Here is a 24,941-nt window from a genome sequence, read left to right on the forward strand (position 1 = left end):
TTGTCTATCAAGTAAAATATTCCTGTGAAAATCTGTTTCTGGGTATTGCTATACTTTTCAAAAGAATGTTCTGTGTTGTGTATACTAGTTTTGGCTGACACAGATACTTGCTTTTTGGTTTATCCTGTATATTTAGATCCTCTACAGATGAACTGATGTGTCTAGACAGGAAGTGGTATGTAGGAGATATAGGAATGGGCTGAAGTATCCTTTATATTTGCCTTTGTATCTAGGGGAGTTGGAAATAGGCAAGAATGGAGAGAAATTTTGTATGGCAGTACACAGAATTTTGCAAGTTAATTGTGAGCCCTGAAGCAATCCGATGCATTTTAGTTACTGGTAAGTTTGTTAAATTATGTTTGAAAATGTTCCTCTTCGAAGATGGCCATCTATTTACTATTAAGTCCACCATGTCAAATATACCTATTTTAAAGATTTTTTCAAAAGATGTAGTATTGCTATTGCATTGGGTTTTAGGTATAAATTAAAAATACTTTTGTTGGTGAATGCATTTGACTTTTCAATTGTTGTCATAGATAAAATTGAAGTGAAATTAACATATGGGTAGTCTTGTGTTAATATTTTGGAATAATAAAATTAATATTTCTGATTTTGTAATGGAACTCCACTGTGTTTAGAAGTCTGAGTTATTAATTCATTAGATGTTTGAGAAAGAGTAGTCCTTCTGACATAAAAGAATAAGAAAATCCATGGCATCTTTGTAATTTTGTATGGTTCTATATAGAAGGGTGATCTATTGTAAGAAATACTTTTTTGCATTTTTTCATGGACCATAGGAACCATAGTGAGGCATTTCTAGTCTTTCTTTTTGGCAGTGCTAATGTTTAGGAGTCTTAGTCATCTTTCCCCCTAAATCACTAACTCAGGTGTAGGTAAGAATTCCATGAACAGATTAGGAAATTGTGTAATCTCTATGCAATAGTTTTCTTTATTCTTTTCAAACACTTAGGCAGATGTATTATGTATATCAGTGCTTAAGCATTTATTTGTGAAGTGGCTTTGACTATTGATACAATTCATGTAAATTGGATTAGATTGCTTAATAGCTGTTCTTTACAGAAACATTAAAAAAAAAATCTCAAGGGATTCTTTGGTAGTTGTGTTTTTCTTGTAAATATCCATCTTTGACTTTAGGACAAAGTAAAAGAATATCATTGATTTGCAATACTAGTTTACTGTTTTCTTTTTTGTGGCTTAAAGATACAGGGCTAGTTAATGTAATTGAATTTTAATTTCTTGTAACGAAGTAGTTTATTTACATATATACTATTATTTTTCTAGCTGATATCATGTAATCCATTAAACTATCAATTTTATAGCGATAAGAATGATGTTAATTTTGCTGTTGGTTCTTTTTATGAGAATATTTCTGATTTGAACAAGAATAGCCGCATTATCAGATAAATGTGTTGTCAATTCTATAGAAACCTGAAGAGCTAGAGTAACTTTAGAAAACAGAATAACTTTAGATTCCTTTTGAGCCTTAACAATTTTCAAGTTTTCCTCATTACCAAATTTTCTTAATTTCATGTAGAAATGAGTATTTGTGCATTTAAAATATATTTAGAAATTTGTGTGAATGTAAATAGACAATTTGGGGTACATTATAAAGCAGTGTAAATGGATATTATTTTAATGCTGATAAAGTCTGGCTTAGAGTCATTTATTGTTATAAACTACAGTAAGCATATATAATGAAGGGTATATAGTTTCTTAGTTAGGAATGCTACCATGTATCGATGCTGCTGATTGAAAATTGTTCATATAATTTTGTGAAGTAATACATTATCAAAGCTTAATGTAATGCAATAATTTATTTTTCTTTTGTTTCTTCCTTCATTCCACAGACATATCAAGTGCTTTATGTTTGTCTGGAATATATCTTTGTGTTTTTATGTATTTGTGTATACATTGTGTAATCGATTGCCACTTTTTATTTCAATATGACATAAATCGTCTTATTTTCTTTGCTCTCATGAACTTTCCTGAGGGCATATACGGACATAAGTAACACGTTGCATATTTAAATACATATATATAAGTTTTTTTTAAAAACAGGTCTAAATGAAAAGTTTATTTTAGAAAATAGGTGTATTCTTCCAAAGCAATATTGTGAACATATTTTAAATTCTCTAAGCATGTTCTTTAGAGGAATATTGTGATAAAGTCTTTATTGTGGAGAAGTGCAGTATTTGTGGGTGTGTTTCTTATGTTAGATTTACTTCAAGCAGGGAATATATATGTGTAACGATAGACTTTGATATTTTACCTCGGAATACAGAAAAACTCCACAGTTACGTTTCTATATAATGTTTAATTTTAAGGAGATAAAACCAGTTTCATTCTTGTGAGAAATATTCTTGCATAATATAATAGTCAGCAAAGTAGAGATTAAATTTGAATATGATTGTTACCTTTTGGAATAATAAAGTACTGAAATGGAACACTGTGTTTATGATCAATATTTGATGATTACGTAATGGAATTATCTGTACTTTACATGCAGTGCTACTCTTTTGGCATTCCTGGTTGAACTACTTAAAAGTTCAGTAGCCATGCAAGAACAGATGCTGGGTGGAAAAGGCTTTTTAGTCATTGGCTACTTACTTGAAAAGGTAAGTGAAATGTATTGATGGTTTTATTGTGTAGCCTTCACAGATGGACCACTGACGATCACTAACTATATTTTTTTTCTATAGTTTCCCTTTCCATTGACTGCAGAGGCCATGTTTTTGGTTAATTCACAAACATTTTTATATTATGTACTTAGATGTGTGTGTAGACATTAAACTAAGTTGGGTGTTAGAAGTCTATATAATTAAGAAATTTTGAATAAAAGTAGAAACTAAAGAAAAATTATTTTATCTACTTTTATTCAAATTAGAAGTATTTTCTCTTTATTATTTTTTCTAATTTCTTTGCTATATTTATATTCAAACTAAGTTTCTTACAAATTTTATCAATTTTAGTTTCAATGGATTTAATTTTTTGTTTTGCTTTATTTTTCAGTTATAAGGTAAAAAAAATTCTATATTTGATAGCAACAGAAACATTAGTTTTTGCTTTGTCCCTGCTTTTAATATATTTGAATGTTTAAAGTAGTGTTTTTTTCTGATCAGTACACAGTGTAAACAGTACAAATTGGATGGCTTTGATTTTCCTATCTGTGTCATTTATGCCCTGTTTTTTTAATGACCTTCTTTGCTTTAGTCACAACTGTACTATTATGGTAATGGGTGCTGAGTTTCTGATTATGGTCTCACAAGAGTTCGGTTATATCGTGTGATTTCCTTCAAAAAGTAAGGTGGTATTTCATAAATAAAAGTATTATTTTTCTCCTTAAGAAATAGCTATCACCATCACTAGTGCTCCCAAATCTCTCCTTCTCAGTTAAACATTAACATTCATATGACATTCAGCTGCTCTGTAAATGGAACTATTTGAGAAATAATAGAGGTGAGACCTCTACTAAGAGGAATAAACTTATTTTTCTCTTGGGAAATAAAATTTAGAGGACTTTTGGAAATAATTTTTTAACCTCAGATTGATCTTCATTTGAAATCCTTCTGTCTTTTCTTTGAAAAAGTACTTTTCTTTCTTGAAGTATTGTTGATCGTGGAATGATAGATTAAGTAGATCGATCATAGGCAGCATTTTTTTTTCAGTTACATTATAATTTTTTCAGTTACATTATTAAGATTTTCATTAAGGCTATTTGGTTTATATTTTTGATCATGGAAAACTATTTTCCTATATCTAGAGTATTACAAATTTTTTAGAAGATTTATGTAATAGTATATTTTACGTGAATTACATATTATGAAATACCTTTGTGACACTGCTGTCAGCAATCTTTGTGACAAGATTGCTGTCAGGAGCTACCTCTTGAATATACTTTTCATCGATTTACTGAGGGTTTATTAGCATAATTTTAAAGTGAGAATTCTTTTACACTTAAAACTTAGCTTAAAGTTAGAAATATTGTGAAAAGTCTTCAAATCAAATAAAAAGAACATTAAAATAATAATCAGGTTTCCATCATTTTATATTCCCATCAGCAGTGTATGAAATTTCCAGTCTTTTCACAGCCTTGGAAACACTGTTATTATCTGTATTGTTTTTAAATTCTAGCCATCCCTAGTGAGTGTGAAATGGTTTATCATTTTTGTATTTGCATTTCTGTGATGTCTAATGACGTTGAGCATCTTTTCATGTACTTATTGGCTATTTGTATACTTTTTTGAGAAATGTTTATTACAAAGACCATTTTAAAAAACTATCGTTATTTCTTTTTATTATTGAGTTGTAGGAGATTTTTAGTCTATATGCTAAACCTTTATTAGATATAAGATTTGCAGAGATAGTCTTCCATTCTGTGGATCACTTTATGTCTTAATTTGCATTTCACTGTTGACAAATTAAGTTGAGCATTTTCATATATTTATCTTCCTTTTGGTTGTGCTCTTTTGCTAAATACCTGTTCAGAGTATTTACCCTTTTTCATTTGGGTTGTCCATCATTTTCTTATTGATTCATGGGAATTCTGTATATATCCTGGATATGAGTCCTTATTGGATATGTATCACAAATATCTCTTCCTCTGTGACTTGCCTTTTCACACTCTTAATCATCAAATGCTTTTTATGCATTATTTGAGATAATTATTATGTTTCTACATCTTTTTCTTAGTTTAGTGAGAAATAAAATAAAATATTCTTTATTATATTCTTTATCAAAATAAAATATTCTTTATTTCTGGAATCCTGTGTAGTCTTAGATCCATTCCCATTCTAGTCCTTATGCTTCTCTTAAAATGGCTTATATCGGGCGTCCCTGGTGGCGCAGTGGTTGAGAGTCCGCCTGCCGATGCAGGGGACATGGGTTTGTGCCCCGGTCCGGGAAGATCCCACGTGCCGCGGAGTGGCTGGGCCCGTGAGCCATGGCCGCTGAGCCTGCGCATCCGGAGCCTGTGCTCCGCAACGACGGGAGAGGCCACAACAGTGAGAGGCCCGCGTACCACGAAAAAAAAAAAAGGCTTATATCAATGTCACTAATAGCCTTCATATTCTTAAATCTTATGATTCTCAAGTCTTCATCTTATTTGACTTAGCAACATTTTAGTTTAACATTCTTTCCTTCTTGAAATGCTTTCTTTAATTGTATTTTGTGACAGCATTCTTTCTTTGCTTTCTTCGTACCTCCTTGGCCTCCTTTAATTCTCTCCTAGTAGTTCCTCCTCTTCTTCCTAAAATTCTAAAGACTGTGGTGTCCTGGTAAGCATCCTGGAAACCTTTTCACTTTTCTGTTTGCACTTTAATTAAGCTTACTATTCCCTTAGTTTTCCTTATTCTGCAAATACTCATTATTCTCAAATGTGTATATCCAACTACAACCTCTCCTTTGAATTCAGTTCCACTTGGATGTTTAATAAGCTTCACAGATCTAAATTATCCAAACTGTTACTTTTGACTTTCCTTTCAAATCCTTTGTCCTTTACTCTTCTCTGTCTTAGTTACTAGCATTACCATTCAACGAGTAGTTCAAACCAAAAATGTTCATTCTTTTTGACTCTTCTTTTTCATGCACCAAATTCATACTGGCAGCAAATTATGTTGTCTTAGTATCAAAACATATCCTGAATCAATGACTAGTTCCTACTTAGTACTCTACTCCTTTCTGTGCCCATTGATACCATCTTTATTCAAACCATCATCATCTTTCACCACTAGTTAGTTACTCACAGTCCATTTTTTGCTTGCAGTCAGACTAGTCCTTTGAAAATGTGCCAGATCTTACTAGTCCATCCTTCTCAAAGTACATTTATGTCTCTTACCTCTGACATCATCCCTTACCATTCTCATTCTTTCTTTCTCTGTTGCAGCCACACTGACCATTCTAAGGCCTCTTTGCAGACCTTTCCCTTAAAAACTAAAATAGTAAGCATGTGCTCTTCTCAGTTCTTGTGCATTTTCTTTTCACATTGCTTTGGTAATTCTTTTTGTAGGTATCCACGTGGGTTGTTTCTACACTTCATTGAGGATTTTGCTTATGACACCTTATCAGAGAAGTCTTCCTTTATCACTCTAAGTAGAATAGTACTCCTTTGATAACCATCAATGACTGTTTCCCTACTCTGCTCATTTTTTATGGCATCAGTCTGACATTTTTTTAAACTTATTTTCTGCCTCCTTCCACTAGAATGTAGGCCTCAGCTTCATGAAAGCAGGGGCATTTTTTTCTTACCTTATTGCTGTATCTTCTACCTAAAAGTGTGCCTGCTTCAATAAATATTTGTTGAATTAAATAAATAAAAAGGACTTACATAGTTATTACATAAAGGAATACCTTTTTCATTTTTCTTAGATTAATGTTCACCCGTTTAATTTTTAAATAATCATCTGTCAGGTGAGTAGTATAGATAATAAGGTTCCATTTTTATTTTATCATCAACTAATAACAAGTTAATGGTTAACTGTCACTTAGCTTTATCTCCTTGTCTTGGAAGATATAAATTAGTTATCAAAGAAGGTAGTCTAATGAGAGGCCATCTTATTCATCATGTTTAGACTGTTTCACAAAAAAACTTTTAAGGTATTTTTGTTTTGTTTTATGTTGCCAAAATATAAATTTGAAGAAAACTTAGAGGTAATTTGATGCATTCAGTAGTTTTTGTTGTGGTTAATAAAAAAATGATTCAAATAGCTTAAACATTAAGGAAATAGGCTTGCTAATGTAACTGGAAATCTAGTGATAGATGGCTTATCGGTCATAGTCCTGGTAGGAGACAGATATTATGCTCAAACTTGGTTACTGAGAGGAGTTTAATGCAAGGCTCTTCACAAGTTGTGAGCATTGTTAAGGGAAGTCAGCAAAGTTTGAAGAGATGAGAGAAATGAGTGTTTAGCATAACTCAAATAGAAAGTTACTGTAACTATAGGAGAAGTGTACCTGATTAGAGTGTGGTCTTTGATAAAGGAATATAGAAAAGAATATAGTATACTCACCTGAAGGGGTGAAGCCAAGGAGATGAATGCCCCAAACTTCATTTTCTTTCTGTCCTTTAATTTCCTGCTGGAGTCTCTAACTAGTCAAACCCAACTGGAAGCCAACAGACAAGGGAGCATCCCAAGCACAGAAATAGGATAGGGAAGGTTGGAAAGTGGATCAGTGCGGCCAGCCAAACATATCCAGTAAGTTGGACTTCAGGGTTTGGTTGTCTCAGTCTCAATTATGTCGTCAGAGACCCGGGTTTTTTCTATATGTCTGTTCTGCTACCTATAGTCATGATTTTATGCTATAGCTGTTATTTTTTGTGGTCATACAAGGTTGCCAGGCCGACTTGGTGCTATAAGCCTTCACATCCGGGTGGAGAGAGAGAGAGCTCCTTTCTCCCAGTTACTGAACAAGATCCTTCCCTCCAATTTGACTGGTCAGCTTAGGTCTTGGTCTACTTTGAACCTAATATTATCATGAAAATTTTTATGCTCCATATCTGAACTAATCATTGTCTGCCCCTGCCAAACAGCAACACACACACATAAGTGATTCACATTGGATTAGGCTATTTGGAGCTCAATCTTGGTGTCCTGGGAGGAGCAAAATGGATACTACTTTATGATATACCTCTAACTAATTAACATAATTTCCCACAATTTGCTTAATATATAATGCATATTTTATATATATATACATATATATATGTGTATATATATATATATATATATAAAATGTTTTCTGTAATAAAAATGAACATTTATGGCAATCCATTCTGTTGTGGTCTGCTCTAAGTGTGGGAAAGACCTCTTTTTACTGAGTAGCAATTTCTCTCTGTAACATCCATTGCTCCTATTCGGTTTAATTACTTCAGGAGTAGATGTTATAATATAATTGTTTTTTCTAGCTTCTCAGATTATGCTTCCAAATATGTTTAGTCACCCCTCATATAGTACTTCTCGCAAATTATGTATTCAGTTACCATACAAAAGTAATGTCATATAGTTTAAATTCCAGAGCTTGCATTCTACAGATTTATAACTATAAATTATCCAAGTATATCTCTTTTTAAAATAGCTTTGCTTGAGAAAATGGAAGCAAATCTCAAAATAAACAAATATTTTCAAGCAATCAATCAAAGTAAACACATTAAAACAAAATTGAATGTCCTTCTTCCACCCTCTTCTAATCTGTGTTATATCTTATCTGTTCTGTTCTTAATTTATTCTTGAATTTGACATGAATTCAGTTAAACATTTACTGAGGAATTATGGCAGATACCAGATGGATAAAAGATGAATAAGATAGTATCCTTTTTTATATAAGGAAAGAAAGATATGTGAATAACAGTTACACAAAGCAGAAGGAATAAGTACTATGTACTTATAGGTAAAGGTAACATGCTATTGAAGAGAACATTCATTTCATGCCTGGTAGAATTTTGAGTGGGCTAATAAAAAAATACAATTTTAGAAAAATGTTTCCTGAAGTTCAATTTTATAATGAAAAACTGCTACACAACAGCATTAATTGCTATGAAAAATAAATTGACATTTTATTTTAGTAATATGGAAGGCCTCATGTGATGCTTCTAGCATATCTTTTAATAACATGGAGAAAGTTAAAACTGGCTTCCAGATTATGAATTAGTTCCTCAAATGATTATGTTCATAGTGGTCAATCTGATTTTATATCACTTTAGTGTTTTTATAAACACATGACAGTTTTTATAGGCCAAAATCTGATCGCTAAGACTATTTAGGAACAGGTTCTAACTGTTCTGTTTCAGGGTTTTAGGCATAAAAGTAGACTGTATCAGATAATATTCTTGAAATCATTATTACTGAATAAAAATAAAATGTATAAGATAAGCTATGTGAAATTATAACCAGTGAAGGAGATGGCTGAAGCTTTAAATAACCATTGCTCTTAATTTTATTCCCCTAAACATGAATAAAATAAAATATTTTAGAATTTAAAAGCAGTATTATTTTTTATTAAAGTTCTTTTAAAATGAGTGACCAATCTGCTTTATTTTAACTCAAATATTTATTTGTCTTTGTCCTCCTCCCCCCTTGTAATAACAGTTATTTGTTAGGATCATTTCCTCCATCTTATGAAATGTTCATGTAAAGTTATGCTGTAAGGCTTGGTTTGAATTTTGTTGGACTATTGTTGATCTACTCACTGCTGGTGTTTTGTCTAACACGTAGATTACTAATACAAAATCATTGGGAGCCTTATTCAAGCTAGCTTAAATGCCACCTTCTCAGTAAAACCTCTTTTAACCTCCCTTCTACAAATTTTCTATTCACTTCATGTTCTTTTCATACACTTGTTATATTTAACATGTTACATATTTTACCTTTTCAGTTTATTTATTGTATGTCCTTGTCTTCTCTTAGAATGTAAGTCTATGTGGGCAGGTTTTTTTTTTGGCTGTTTTTCAGTTTTCTTAACTACTCTTCCACAGTGCCAAGGAGAGTACCTGGCAAACAATAAGTGCTCAACATGCATATTTTCTGAATGGCTAAATGAAAAGCATTGAGCTGTACCTTTAAGGGAAATGCAATGGATGCAAGGGTTTTACAAGTTAAAGGAGCATGATAGAGAAAGCAGGTGAAGCAGTCTGGCGTGCGTGAGAAATTGGCCCAAAGAAATACTTTGTTTGACTCAGTGAAAAGTTTTTAAATTTTATTTCGTTTAGGTACCTTAAGCAGTCCTCACTACTCTTTATTGTCTCCTGTCCTATTCATACATTATTGTTAAAGTCCTGCATATTGTAGTCATTTGAGTTTGTTACCCCTTATGTAGAAGTATGAAAAAAATGCGTGGCATGTTTAGGTCAAATTTATTGAGTTGCCCTTTTTAAGAGCATGATGAATGTAAGCAAATCATATGGGAAGTAAAATTGGTAAGAGAATTTAGTCGCTTTTAGACCTTAATTATCCTATACTGGTATTTGGAATCAATCAGTGGATCATAGAGGTAAAGATGTGATGTGACCTGTGCTTTAGGGTTGAGTGTAGGGGGTTCTTTACTTCAGGGAGGATAGTGATACTATAAAAAGTATCATAGCCGACGAAAAAAACCGATTTGCATAGGAAGATATATTTTTTGATATTTGAGTTTGAATTACTAGTTTTTATGATGAGCATTTTCACTGTAATATTTTCATCTGAGATTATACTCTAGTGTAACATGTCCAGTTAAAATATAATGCAAGCCTCATACGCTATTTAAAATTTTCTGGTAAGAAGCAACAGGTGAAATTAATTTTAATAATATATATATTTTAAACTAGTATATCCAAAATATTATCACTGCAACATAGACTCAACAACAACAATAAAAATAATAGTTATTTTGCATTGTTTTTTCATTCTAAATCTTCAAAATCCAGTGCATGCATACTTACAGCACCTATCACTTAGGTCTAGCCACATGTCAAAGGCGCAGTAGACACCTATGGCTAGTGGCTACTGTATTGGACAGTGCAGCTTGAAGGTTTGGTTTGAATTTTGGAAGGTTTGTTGTTTATCTAAATACCATTGGTGATAGGTTACATACTGTGATGACACTTGAAAATTCTAGATGAGAGTACTCAGCCTAGAGATAATGTTATATTAAGCCGTGGAAGCATAAAATATCATCTAGGAAGAGTGTATTTATGAAGAGAAGACCAAAGAAATAATCTTCAGCAGTTTCCATCTTTTAAGCAAAAGACACTGAAGAGTCTGAGGGTCATGAAAGCCAAAGGGGGACGGTATTTCCAGGGAAGTGAGATCCTCTTTTTCAAGTACTATGGATTTGAAAGGTTGGGAATGTTTTATATTAAGCAGGATGCATTGCATTTGTCAATGTGCAACTCATTTTTATCTTTTGGAAGAAATGATTCATTGGAATGGTAGGCTCAATTTATTTTCACTTTCGTTTGGAGCTAGTGAAAGCACTTCTCTTTCCCATTGTCTCTGTGTGTGTGTGTGTGTGTGTGTGTGTGTGTGTGTGTGTGTATTATCATGATAGTAATTCTACTCCATTTTAATTTTCTAAGATCTTTTCTTGTTAGTCAATTTCTAAACAAATGGAATGAAACCATTCTTATCCATAACTTATTTTATTTCTTTAGCTTGAGTTGAGAGTGGCATTGTTCAACCTGAGCTATTATTTATCTATAGTTGTCCTAGAATGGGCCACAAATAACAAACTATCATTTAGAGAATTATCTTAAAATCTTAGGTTTCTAAATATAATTAAATTTTGAATAGCAAAGAAAGTATAAAAAGTTATATCTGTATATTTTCAGCTTGAATTTCTGCTTTCTTTCTTTAGTCATCAAGAGTTCATATCACTAGAGCTGTCCTGGAGCAATTTTTATCCTTTGCAAAATACCTTGATGGTTTATCTCATGGAGCACCTTTGCTGAAGCAGCTTTGTGATCACATTTTATTCAACCCAGCCATCTGGATACATATACCTGCAAAGGTATACATTTTAATCTCATTCATTTTATTTTAGTGTAATGTTATAAATTATAAATATAAATTACAGTTATTGGATCTAAACTATCCAGTAGAAAGCATTTGGTTTTTTCAGTTTATTTTACAGTTTGAAGCAGTTATATTAGGTAGTATTAGAAATCAAAACAGTAAATATTTAATATTAAATAAAACTGCGGTTAAAAATTTTTTTCTTATGGGGTGATGAGAAAGTTCTGGAACTAAATAATAGTAATTGTTGCTTAAAAAATGTTGAAGCTGTACTTCTTACCCTATACAAAGGTGAAACATTGAATATGAACCTAAAATTAGATATTAGTATTGCACAAATGTTAAATTTACTGAGTGGAGGAATTGTATTATGCTCTATTTAGGAGAAGGTCCTTATTCTTAGGAGATTTACATTGAAGTAGTTAGTGGTGAAGTGTCTGAATGTCAGCAACTTCCTTTCAAACGTTAGTCAAAATATATTTATACATCTATATCTGTATGTGGAAAAATATTAACAGTTGCTAAATCTATTATGATAGTTACATAACTTTTTTGTTTGAAAATTTTCAAAATAAAAAGTTGGAGAAAATAGCAATTAATAACATTCAGAATGTACAAGGAACTCTTGAAAATCAACACTAAAAAGATAAAAAAAATTAGGCTTGATGTAATGGCTGCATTCTGAAGTCATTAGATGTGATTCATACCTTTCCAAGAAAGAGAATCTGGTACACTGATTACTAAGACTAGGAAAAGAAAAAATAGCAGGTAACTAACTATATCATGATAATTGTCATCATTGTGACGAAAATTCCTTGTATTGTGAGCATAGAGTTTTTATCATGATATGTAAAAATATTTTTTAAAAGAAATTTATATATACATTTTTTTAGATAGAAACATAAAATTTTTAATATTTTGCATACCTAAATTTAGCCTCGTTATATTCTAGTAGAAATCAGTAATGAGGGACATTTTCATGAATTTGAACTGCATTTTATAATTTTCAAATCTCCCACATAACTTTGAAGTTCTAATTTTTATTATGGTTTGTCATTTTAATTATTGTGCTAAAACGCAAACGTGAAGTTTGTTCACTCTTTAAACATGGTGTTTAAACTTATCATCTGTATATTTACATGCTAGATTCTGATAATGTGGCAATAGGTAAGAAAATTTGAAATTACATGAACTTTTAGGATCTATGACAACAATATATATATTTTTTCCAAATATGATACAGCTGGCTGATGTCAGGTTCGGTTCCTTTGAACTGCTGCAGTGTACTTTGATTCAGGGCTTTAGTCTAGTTGGCCTTTTAAATCATTTAATCTTCCTATTGGATAATTTCAGTGGAACTATTGAATCATTTAAAATTATTTTATTATTAATAACTATTAGATTACCTTTAGTAAAATTTTATTATAATGTGTTGATTCCAGATTATTTTCTTTTTATAATATAAATAACACTTAATAAATAGTTAATATTTCACCTCGTAATAAATGGTTCTTTCTTGGCCTTTAATGATTTATGTTTAAATTAGAATAGAATGTATATTTGTAATATAAACACTTGAGGCATTTTAAATTTATTTTAATGCTTTGTTAATATTCTGTACTAGGTTCAGCTTTCCCTATACACTTATTTGTCTGCTGAATTTATTGGAACTGCTACCATTTACACCACCATACGCAGAGTAGGAACAGTATTACAACTAATGCATACACTAAAATATTACTACTGGGTCATTAATCCTGCCGACAGTAGTGGCATTGCACCCAAAGGTTTAGGTAAGTACAATGCTTCTACGTTGTCTGTACTATGATTGTTCTATATCCTAAGTACTATTATAGTGAACAGATGTGCATGGTTATGAAATTAACACTGAGCTATTGTCTTTCTGGTGTAGTAGACTGGTATATTGAGAATTTTTTGTGATAAAGAAGAAGCTTATAGCTTTCGTATTAAGTTTTTGGAATAAAGACAGGTGAAAATAAATAATATTGTACCTTTTAGCCTATATGGTTGTTGTGATATAATCGTAATATTAAAAACAGATGAATGATATTGCTCATGGCCAGTGTGTTCTAATACAGTCGTTTAAACATTTTGAGATTGTTGCCTTCCTTTGTATTTTTTCCCCAAACTTCATTCTTTGTTCTAAGTAGAAACTAATTTAATTCTTCAGTGCATTGTGTTGTTTTAAAAATATTGCCGATTTTCCTAATTATATAAAAAATACATGCTCATTATAGAAAATAAAATAATATAGAAGAAAAAAATTGTTCATAACCCAAACTCCAGGAGTAATCACTGTTACAAGTTGGGTGTGTGATCTTCCACTATTTCTCATTGCATAAATATGTGAAATATATTAACTCTTTTACAGAATTCAGATTTTCTTTTCTTTTTCTTGGATCTACATAGTAATCAAAGAGGATACACCACTTAACGTGTTTCCAAAATTTTGATTCTATGAATAATGCAGTGATCTATTTCTTTGTGTATACTTATTCCCCTCCATCTTTGATTTGTTTACAGTTACTGAGAAAGGGTATCCTGATAAATATTGTGAATTTTTTCAGAAGTATTGTACTAGCTTACAATTTCACCAGTGGTATGTTAGTGTGCTTTTTTTCTCGGCATACTCGTAATAGCAATTACCATTTTATAAAAATCCTTTTGATAGGGTAAAATAACATTTTACTATTCTAATATTCATTTATTAGCTTACATTGTCTTTCATTTTACTGATGGCCTTTTAAAATTGTGTCATTCACACTTGGGTTTATATTCTGTCATTTATGTTTTTTTCCCATTGCTTTTAGACTTAAGAATGCCTAAAATTAACTGAATACTTAACATGAGTTAGAATCTATGCTAAGCACCCTACATGTTAATTTTGTTTAATCATTTACATGTAATGTATTTATATATATAAATATATATATACACATATTTACACATACACATAGGGCTATATCTATATATAACTGCATTGCTAATACCACTCCCATTTTGCATTTTAGGAAACTGAAAGTTGGTACAAAGTAACAGAACTAAAATTTGAATCATGTCTGCCTGACTCAGAGCCCTAGTTTTTACAATTACACTCTGATAGAGTTTTCTCTACTCTAGACAAATCATACGTTCACAAATATTTATTTCTGCTTCAAAAAATTAATTTCTAATTTACAGAAAAGTTGCAAGAATTGTACAAAGAATTCTTATATACCCCCACCATATTTCCCAATATTTTATATCTTACCATTTAGATTTTACCATTTTATTTCTGTGTAAATATAAACATGTATATAAACATATGCATTTTTTCCTGAATAAATTATAGGTATGATGCCCTATTTCTGCTAAATACTTCAATATTTATTTCCTAAAAGGTAAGGGAACTCTCTTGAGTTAATGAAGAGCAACCATTAAAATCAGGTAATTAACATTAATACAATACTATCATCTCATACAAAGCTCCCATTCAAATTTAACCCATTTTACCAATAATATCCATTCTAGAAAAAAAAGTCTTTCTTCTTTCTCTGAATCACAGTCGAGGATCATGCGTGACATTTGGTTGCCTTGTCACCGTAATATTCTTCGATTAGAATACTTATTTTAGTATTTCCTTGTCTTCCATGGCCCTGACATTTTTGAAGAATACAATTTTTTAGAATGTCCTTTAATCTGCATTTATTTGATATTTGCTCATGATAATTTAGGTGTTTCATTTTTAGAAGGAATCACACAGAAGTCATAATTCTGTCTCAATGTTATCATTACAAGAGGCACACGATGTTGAGTTGTCTTATTATTTTACTAGTGATGTTAACTTTTGGTGTCTGCCACGGTTCTTTACTGTAAAATTCCACTTTCTCCTCTGTAATCTTAAGTATCTGGTGGAGAAGTACATTGAGACTATATAAACATCCTGTTCTTCAACAAACTTTTGCCCACTGGCTTTAGTTCATTGACTCTTGTCAGAATTGATCTTTACTGTGATGGCTGCCAAATGGCGACATTTTCTGAGATATTTATTAGTTTGAATTCTGCGGTAACAAAGAAGTTGTTTTTCTCTTCCATTTACTAATTTATTTGTTCATTTCTTAGTGTCAGTGTAAATTTCATGGATTCCTGTTTAATTTGGTATTATATCAACAGTTGGCACACTTCCTCTGCGAAGGGCCAGGCAGTAAAAATTTAGGCTTAAGGAGCCGTAGATCTCCACTATAAGTGGTCAGCTCTGCACTGTATTGCAAAAACAGCCACAGACAGTACGTAAGTGAATGGCTGTGGTTTGTTCTGGTGAAACTTAAAGAAAAAACAGTGGCTGCATGGATTTAGTGTAGAGGCTATCCCCTGAGTTGTATCCTTATTTATTTTGATGTTCAAGTTGTACCGGATTTGGCCAATAGGAGCCCCTTCACATGAGTCTTGGGTCTTTATGACAAACGTCCGTAAATTTTTTGTACTTCCTTGCTTTCTGGTGTAGGATATTTTTGGTTCATCTTTTATTTTCCTTATCTCAGAAGCCCTGGTTTGTTTTGTAGATATGGTTTTAAGAAACCAAGATCTGGGTGATAGGTGTGCTTATTGTGTTTATTGCTCTTTGGGTATCATTGCTTCTAGGCATTCTTGTTGGACAGATCTAGGAAATATAAGCTTAAAGGCAAATACATATATATGTATATGCATACATCTAAACTGATCTATCTGTATTAATAACCATGAGTTCACACAAGTATATTCAATCCCAATCCAAAACCACATGTGTCAGTCTAGCCTCAAATTGATTATTTTTACAACTTTCTTCCTTCAATATTTAGAAATCTGGCTACCATTATCTTTAATAGTTTTTAATATATTTACTTATTCTACTTTATGAAACCCACATTCTTACCCATGCACCATCACCTTCTAAGCTTTGACATTGCCAGTTGGCTCTGACCATCTTCGGTTCTGACATAAAATGGTCCTTTTCACCTCCTTGGCCCTTATTGTTTCTTTACCACTGACCATACTACTGGCCTCTGTTGTCTCCTCACCCTGACCCTGAAAATCCTGCCAGACTTAGTTGCCTCCTTGGCCCTTTCCAGCCCCTTGTGTCTCCTTGGCCTCTGCTGCTTCCGCAGGTCCCTGTGCCCTTGGGTCCCACTGGCTCTGGCTATCTCAAGGAGAGGGGAGGGAAGAAAACAAATAAATATAATTTTTAAAAAACTGACAAAGTGGAAGAGTATTTCTTTTTCTTTTCATTGAATTTTATATTTTTTTAAAAAGTTTAAAAAAATTTTTTAATTGAGGTATACTTGATAATTAACATATCAGTTTTGGGTGTATAATGTAATGATTTGATATTTGTATACATTGAGAAATGATCACCACAATAATTCAGTCTGTCACTGTACATCGTTAAATTTGTTTATTTTTTTTCTTGTGATAAGAACTTTTAAAATTTAGTCTCATAGCAACTTTTAAATATGCAATACAGAATTATTATCTGCAGTAATCATGTTGTACATTACATGCCCCTGATGTATCATTTCTTTTTCTTTATAGTTTAATTTATTCTTTTTAATCTATCTTTTAATTAATTTGTTCTCTTTAATCTTTTTTTGTTTGTTTGTTTGCGGTACGCGGGCCTCTCACTTTTATGGCCTCTCCTGTTGCGGAGCACAGGCTCCGGACGCACAGGCTCAGCGGCCATGGCCCACGGGCCCAGCTGCTCCGCGGCACGTGGGATCTTCGCGGGCCGGGGCACGAACCCGTGTCCCCTGCATCGGCAGGCGGACTCCCAACCACTGCGCCACCAGGGAAGCCCCTGTTCTCTTTAATCTTTTTGATTTAACTTTTCAATCTATCTGAAATTAATTTTGTTATTTAGTGGAATGTGAGGTTTTGAAACACTTAGTTTTCTATATTACAATTTTTTCAATACTAATTTGACCAAAATAATGCTTTCTTTTAAGAACATTTTAAAGATAATATGTACTACACTAGCTTTTCATAGAAGTATTATGCATGTGTGCACTAACCTTGAGAAGTAGAATCTTTTTCCTTGGACTGTGATTTCACACTTTTGTCTCTGAAATTTTCTTTTTTTTTTTTACATCTTTATTGGAGTATAATTGCTTTAAAATGGTGTGTTAGTTTATGCTTTATAACAAAGTGAATCAGTTATACATATACATATGTTCCCATATCTCTTCCCTTTTGCATCTCCCTCCCTCCCACCCCTCTAGGTGGTCACAAAGCACCGAGCTGATCTCCCTGTGCTATGCGGCTGCTTCCCACTAGCTATCTATTTTACGTTTGGTAGTGTATATATGTCCATGCCACTCTCTCACTTTGTCACAGCTTACCCTTCCCCCTCCCCATATCCTTAACTCCATTCTCTAGTAGGTCTGTGTCTTTATTCCTGTCTTACCCCTAGGCTCTTCATGACATTTTTTTTTTCTTAAATTCCATATATATGTGTTAGCATACGGTATTTGTCTTTCTCTTTCTGACTTACTTCACTCTATATGACAGACTCTAGGTCCATCCACCTCATTACAAATAGCTCAATTTTGTTTCTTTCTATGGCTGAGTAATATTCCATTGTATATATGTGCCACATCTTCTTTATCCATTCATCCGATGATGGACACTTAGGTTGTTTCCATCTCCGGGCTATTGTAAATAGGGCTGCAATGAACATTTTGGTACATGACTCTTTTTGAATTATGGTTTTCTCAGGGTATATGCCCAGTAGTGGGATTGCTGGGTCATATGGTAGTTCTATTTGTAGTTTTTTAAGGAACCTCCATACTGTTCTCCATAGTGGCTGTACCAATTCACATTCCCACCAGAAGTGCAAGAGTGTTCCCTTTTCTCCACAACCTCTCCAGCATTTATTGTTTCTAGATTTTTTGGTGATGGCCATTCTGACTGGTGTGAGATGATATCTCATTGTAGTTTTGATTTGCATTTCATTTTGCAAATCATTTGCAAATCTCATTGTAGTTTTGATTTGCAGTTCATTTGCAAATCATTTGTTTGATTAATGATGTGGAGCATTCTTTCACGTGTTTGTTGGCAGTCTGTATATCTTCTTTGGAGAAATGTCTATTTAGGTCTTCTGCCCATTTTTGGATTGGGTTGTTTGGTTTTTTGTTATTGAACTGCATGAGCTGCTTATAAATTTTGGAGATTAATCCTTTGTCAGTTGCTTAATTTGTAAATATTTTCTCCTATTTTGAGGGTTGTCTTTTGGTCTTGTTCATGGTTTCCTTTGCTGTGCAAAAGCTTTAAAGTTTCATTAGGTTCCATTTGTTTATTTTTTTTTTTTATTTCCATTTCTCTAGGAGGTGGGTCAAAAAGGATCTTGCTGTGATTTATGTCATAGAGTCTTCTGCCTATGTTTTCCTCTAAGAGTTTGATAGTTTCTGGTCTTACATTTAGGTCTTTAATCCATTTTGAGTTTATTTTTGTGTATGGTGTTAGGGAGTGATCTAATCTAATACTTTTCCATGTACCTGTCCAGTTTTCCCAGCACCACTTATTGAAGAGGCTGTCCTTTCTCCACTGTACATTCCTGCCTCCTTTATCAAAGATAAGGTGACCATATGTGCATGGGTTTATCTCTGGGCTTTCTATCCTGTTCCATTGATCTATATTTCTGTTTTTGTGCCACTACCATACTGTCTTGATTACTGTAGCTTTGTAGTATAGTCTGAAGTCAGAGAGCCTGATTCCTCCATCTCCATTTTTCGTTCTCAAGATTGCTTTGGCTATTTGGGGTCTTTTGTGTTTCCATACAAATTGTGAAATGTTTTGTTCTAGTTCTGTGAAAAATGCCAGTGGTAGTTTGATAAGGATTGCATTGAATCTGTAGATTGCTTTGGGTAGTAGAGTCATTTTCACAATGTTGATTCTTCCAATCCAAGAACATGATATATCTCTCCATCTATTTGTATCATCTTTAATTTCTTTCATCAGTGTCTTATAATTTTCTGCATACAGGTCTTTTGTCTCCTTAGGTGGGTTTATTCCTAGATATTTTATTCTTTTTGTTGCAGTGGTAAATGGGAGTGTTTTCTTGATTTCACTTTCAGATTTTTCATCACTAGTGTATAGGAATGCCAGACACTTCTGTGCATTAAATTTGTATCCTGCTACTTTACCAAATTCATTGATTAGCTCTAGTAGTTTTCTGGTAGCATCTTTAGGATTCTCTATGTATAGTATCACGTCATCTGCAAACAGTGACAGCTTTACTACTTCTTTTCCAATATGGATTCCTTTTATTTCCTTTTCTTCTCTGATTGCTGTGGCTAAAACTTCCAAAACTATGTTGAATAAGAGTGGTGAGAGTGGGCAGCCTTGTCTTGTTCCTGATCTTAGTGGAAATGCTTTCAGTTTTTCACCATTGAGGACGATGTTGGCTGTGGGTTTGTCATATATGGCCTTTATTATGTTGAGGAAAGTTCCCTCTATGCCAACTTTCTGGAGGGTTTTTATCATAAATGGGTGTTGAATTTTGTCGAAAGCTTTCTCTGCATCTACTGAGATGATCGTAAGGTTTTTCTCCTTCAATTTGTTAATATGGTGTATGACGTTGATTGATTTGCATATATTGAAGAATCGTTGCATTCCTGGAATAAACCCCACTTGATCATGGTGTATGATCCTTTTAATGAGTTGTTGGATTCTGTTTGCTAGTATTTTGTTGAGGATTTCTGCATCTATGTTCATCAGTGATATTGGCCTGTAGTTTTCTCTCTTTGTGACATCTTTGTCTGGTTTTGGTATCAGGGTGATGGTGGCCTCGTAGAATGAGTTTGGGAGTGTTCCTGCCTCTGCTATAATTTGGAAGAGTTTGAGAAGGATAGGTGTTAGCTCTTCTCTAAATGTTTGATAGAATTTGCCTGTGAAGCCATCTGGTCCTGGGCTTTGGTTTGTTGGAAAATTTTTAATCACAGTTTCAATTTCAGTGCTTGTGATTGGTCTGTTCATATTTTCTATTTCTTTCTGGTACAGTCTTGGCAGGTTGTGTATTTCTAAGAATTTGTCCGTTTCTTCCAGGTTGTGCATTTTATTGGCTTAGAGTTGCTTGTAGTAATCTCTCATGATCCTTTGTATTTCTGCAGTGTCAGTTGTTACTTCTCCTTTTTCATTTCTAATTCTATTGATTTGAGTCTTCTCCCTTTTTTTCTTGATGAGTCTGGCTAACGGTTTATCAATTTTGTTTATCTTCTCAAAGAACCAGCTTTCAGTTTTATTGATCTATGGTATCGTTTCCTTCATTTCTTTTTCATTTATTTCTGATCTGATTTTTATGATTTCTTTCCCTCTGCTAACTTTGGGGTTCTTTTTGTTCTTCTTTCTCTGATTGCTTTAGGTGCAAGGTTAGGTTGTTTATTCGAGATGTTTCCTTCTTCTTAAGGTAGGATTGTATTGCTATAAACTTCCCTCTTAGAACTGCTTTTGCGGCATCCCATAGGTTTTGGGTCGTGTCTCCATTGTCATTTGTTTCTAGGTATTTTTTTATTTCCTCTTTGATTTCTTCAGTGATCACTTCGTTATTAAGTAGTGTATTGTTTAGCCTCCATGTGTTTGTATTTTTTACAGATCTTTTCCTGTAATTGACATCTAGTCTCATGGTGTTGTGGTCAGAAAAGATACTTGATATAATTTCAGTTTTCTTAAATTTACCAAGGCTAGATTTGTGACCCAAGATATGATTTATCCTGGAGAATGTTCCATGAGCACTTGAGAAAAATGTGTATTCTGTTGTTGTTGGATGGAATGTCCTGTAAATATCAGTTAAGTCCATTGTGTTTAATGTATCATTTATAGCTTGTGTTTCCTTATTTATTTTCATTTTGGATGATCTGTCCATTGGTGAAAGTGGGTGTTAAAAGTCCCCTACTATGAATATGTTACTGTTGATTTCCCCTTTTATGGTTGTTAGTATTTGCCTTATGTATTGAGGTGCTCCTATGTTGGGTGCATAAATATTTACAATTGTTAGATCTTCTTCTTGGATCGATCCCTTGGTCATTATGTAGTGTCCTTCTTTGTCTCTTCTAATAGTCTTTATTTTAAATTCTATTTTGTCTGATATGAGAATTGCTACTCCAGCTTTCTTTTGGTTTCCATTTGCATGGAATATCTTTTTCCATCCCCTTACTTTCAGTCTGTATGTGTCTCTAGGTCTGAAGTGGGTCTCTTGTAGACAGCATAAATAAGGGTCTTGTTTTTGTATCCATTCAGCCAGTCTGTGTCTTTTGGTGGGAGCATGTAATCCATTTACATTTAAGGTAATTATCGATATACGTGTTCCTATTCCCATTTTCTTAATTGTTTTGGGTTCGTTATTGTAGGTCTTTTCCTTCTCTTGTGTTTCTTGCCTAGAGAAGTTCCTTTAGTATTTGTTGTAAAGCTGGTTTGGTGGTGCTGAGCTCTCTCAGCTTTTGCTTGTCTGTAAATGTTTTAATTTCTCCATCAAATCTGAATGAGATCCTTGCTGGGTAGAGTAATCTTGGTTGCAGGTATTTCTCCTTCATCGCTTTAAATATGTCCTGCCAGTCCCTTCTGGCTTGCAGAGTTTCTGCTGAAAGATCAGCTGTTAACCTTATGGGGATTCCCTTGTGTGTTATTTGTTGTTTTTCCCTTGCTGCTTTTAATATGTTTTCTTTGTATTTAACTTTTGACAGTTTGATTAATATGTGTCTTGGTGTATTTCTCCTTGGATTTATCCTGTATGGGACTCTCTGTGCTTCCTGGACTGGTTTAACTATTTCCTTTCCCATATTAGGGAAGTTTTCAACTATAATCTCTTCAAATATTTTCTCAGTCCCTTTCTTTTTCTCTTCTTATTCTGGAACCCCTATAATTCGAATGTTGGTGCGTTTAGTGTTGTCCCAGAGGTCTCTGAGACTGTCCTCAGTTCTTTTCATTCTTTTTTCTTTATTCTGCTCTGCAGTAGTTATTTCCAATATTTTATCTTCCAGGTCACTTATCCGTTCTTCTGCCTCAGTTATTCTGCTATTTATCCCATCTAGAGTATTTTTAATTTCATTTATTGTGCTGTTCGTCTTTGCTTGTTTCATCTTTAGTTGTTCTAGGTCCTTGTTAAATATTTCTTGCATTTTGTCTATTCTATTTCCAAGATTTTGGATCTTTACTATCATTATTCTGAATTCTTTTTCAGGTAGACTGCCTATTTCCTCTTCATTTGTTAGGTCTGGTGGGTTTTTATCTTGCTCCTTCATCTGCTGTGTGTTTTTCTGTCTGCTAACTTTGCTTATCTTACTGTGTTTGGGGTCTCATTTTTGCAGGCTGCAGGTTCATAGTTCCTGTTGTTTTTGGTGTCTGTCCCCAATGGCTAAAGTTGGTTCAGTGGGTTGTGTAGGCTTCCTGTTGGAGGGGACTAGTGCCTGTGTTCTGGTGGATGAGGCTGGATCTTGTCTTTCTGGTGGGCAGGTCCACATCTGGTGGTGTGTTTTGGGGTGTCTGTGGACTTATTATGATTTTAGGCAGCCTCTCTGCTAATGGGTGGGGTTACGTTCCTGTCTTGCTAGTTGTTTGGCATAGGGTGACCAGCCCTGTAGCTTGCTGGTCGGTGAGTGAAGCTGGGTCCTGGTGTAGAGATGGAGATCTCTGGGAGATTTTTGCCATTTGATATTATTATGTGGAGCTGGGGGGTCTCATGTGGACCAGTGTCCTGAAGTTGTCTCTCCCACCTCAGAGGCACAGCAGTGACTCCTGGCTGCAGCACCAAGAGCCTTTCATCCACACAGCTCAGAATAAAAGGGAGAAAAAGTAGAAAGAAAGAAAGAAGGGAAGAAAGAAAGAAAGGAAGGAAGAAAGGAGGGAGGGAGGAAGGAAGGAAAGAAGGAATGAAGGAAGGAAAGAAAGAAGATAAAATAAAATTTATTAAAATAAAAAATTATTAAGAAAAAAATTGTTTTTAAAGAAAATACAAACAAACAAAAAACAACAACAAAAAAACAGACGGATAGGACCTTACGACAAATGGTGGAAGCAAAGCTATACAGACAAAATCTCACACAGAAGCATACACATACACACTCACAAAAAGAGGAAAAGGGGAAAAAATAAATCTTGCTCTCAAAGTCCACCTCCTCAGTTTGGGATGATTCATTGTCTATTCATGTATTCCACAGATGCAGGTACATCAAGTTGATTGTAGAGCTTTAATCTGCTGCTTCTGAGGCTGCTGGGAGAGATTTCCTTTTCTCTTTGTTCTCACAGCTCCCGGTGCTCAACTTTGATTTTGGCCCCGCCTCTGCGTGTAGGTTGCTGGAAGGCGTCTGTTGTTCGGTCAGATAGGACAGGGTTAAAGGAGCAGCTGCTTCGGGGACTGTGGCTCAATAAGGCCGGGGGGAGGGAGAGGCATGGAGTGCAGTGCCTGAGGCACGTCGTGCATTCTCCCGGGGAAGTTGTCCCTGGATCCTGGGACCCTGGCAGTGGCGGGCTGCACAGGTTCCCCGGAAGGGGTGTGTGGATAGTGACCTGTGCTCACACACAGGCTTCTTGGTGGCGGCAGCAGCAGCCTTAGCGTCTCATGTCCATCTCTGGTGTCCGCGCTTTCAGCCGCAGCTTGCGTCCGTCTCTGAAGCTCCTTTAAGCAGTGCTCTTAAACCCCTCTCCTCGTTTACCAGGAAACAGAGAGGGAAGAAAAAGTCTCTTGCCTATACGGCAGGTCCAGACTTTTCCCCGGACTCCCTCCCGGCCAGCCATGGTGCACTAACCCCTTGCAGGCTGTGTTCTCGCCGCCAACCCCAGTCCTCTCCCTGCGCTCCGACCAAAGCCTGAGCCTCAGCTCCCAGTCCCGCCCGCCCCGGCGGGTGAGGAGAGAAGCCTCTCGGGCTGGTGAATGCCGGTCAGCACCAATCCTCTGTGCGAGAATCTCTCCACTTTGCCCTCCACACCCTGTTGCTGTGCTCTCCTCCGCGGCTCTGCAGCTTTCCCCCTCCGCCTCCCTCAGTCTCCACCCGCGAAGGGGCTTCCTAGTGTGTGGAAACCTTTCCTCCTTCACAGCTCCCTCCCCCTGGTGCAGGTCCCATCCCTATCCTTTTGTCTCTGTTTATTTTTTTCTTTTGCCCTACCCAGGTACGTGCGGACTTTCTTACCTTTTGGGAGGTCTGAGGTCTTCTGCCAGCGTTCCGTAGGTGTTCTGTAGGGGCTTTTCAACGTGTAGATGTATTTCTGGTGTATATGTGGGGAGGAACATGATTTCCACGTCTTACTTTTCTGCCATCTTCCCCTCGTCCCCCTGTCTCTGAAATTTTTATATATGATTCAGTGTAAAAACATTTATTTATATTAAAAATCTCATAGTAGTACATGATCTTGGTAGCCCGTGAAATAATGTAAAGATTTGTGATTAAAAAGTTAATACTAAAAAAAATTAAAAAA

At 34.4% G+C, this 24,941-nt stretch overlaps 1 protein-coding gene across 4 annotated transcripts in view; it reads left to right on the top strand.

Moving 5' to 3' along the window:
• The window catches only part of NBEA (neurobeachin), a 618,385-nt gene that overhangs the window by 124,265 nt on the left and 469,179 nt on the right, over positions 1–24,941 (top strand). For all 4 annotated transcript variants that reach the window (XM_065896024.1, XM_065896027.1, XM_065896028.1 and 1 more), the window contains exons 11-13: positions 2,528–2,636; positions 11,347–11,499; positions 13,129–13,297. In XM_065896024.1, the coding sequence (XP_065752096.1) occupies positions 2,528–2,636; positions 11,347–11,499; positions 13,129–13,297 (431 nt within the window). The remainder of the gene's footprint in view (positions 1–2,527; positions 2,637–11,346; positions 11,500–13,128; positions 13,298–24,941) is intronic.

Source organism: Phocoena phocoena, chromosome 18, assembly GCF_963924675.1.
Source record: "Phocoena phocoena chromosome 18, mPhoPho1.1, whole genome shotgun sequence".
In the NCBI taxonomy this organism is placed as follows: Eukaryota; Metazoa; Chordata; class Mammalia; order Artiodactyla; family Phocoenidae; genus Phocoena; species Phocoena phocoena.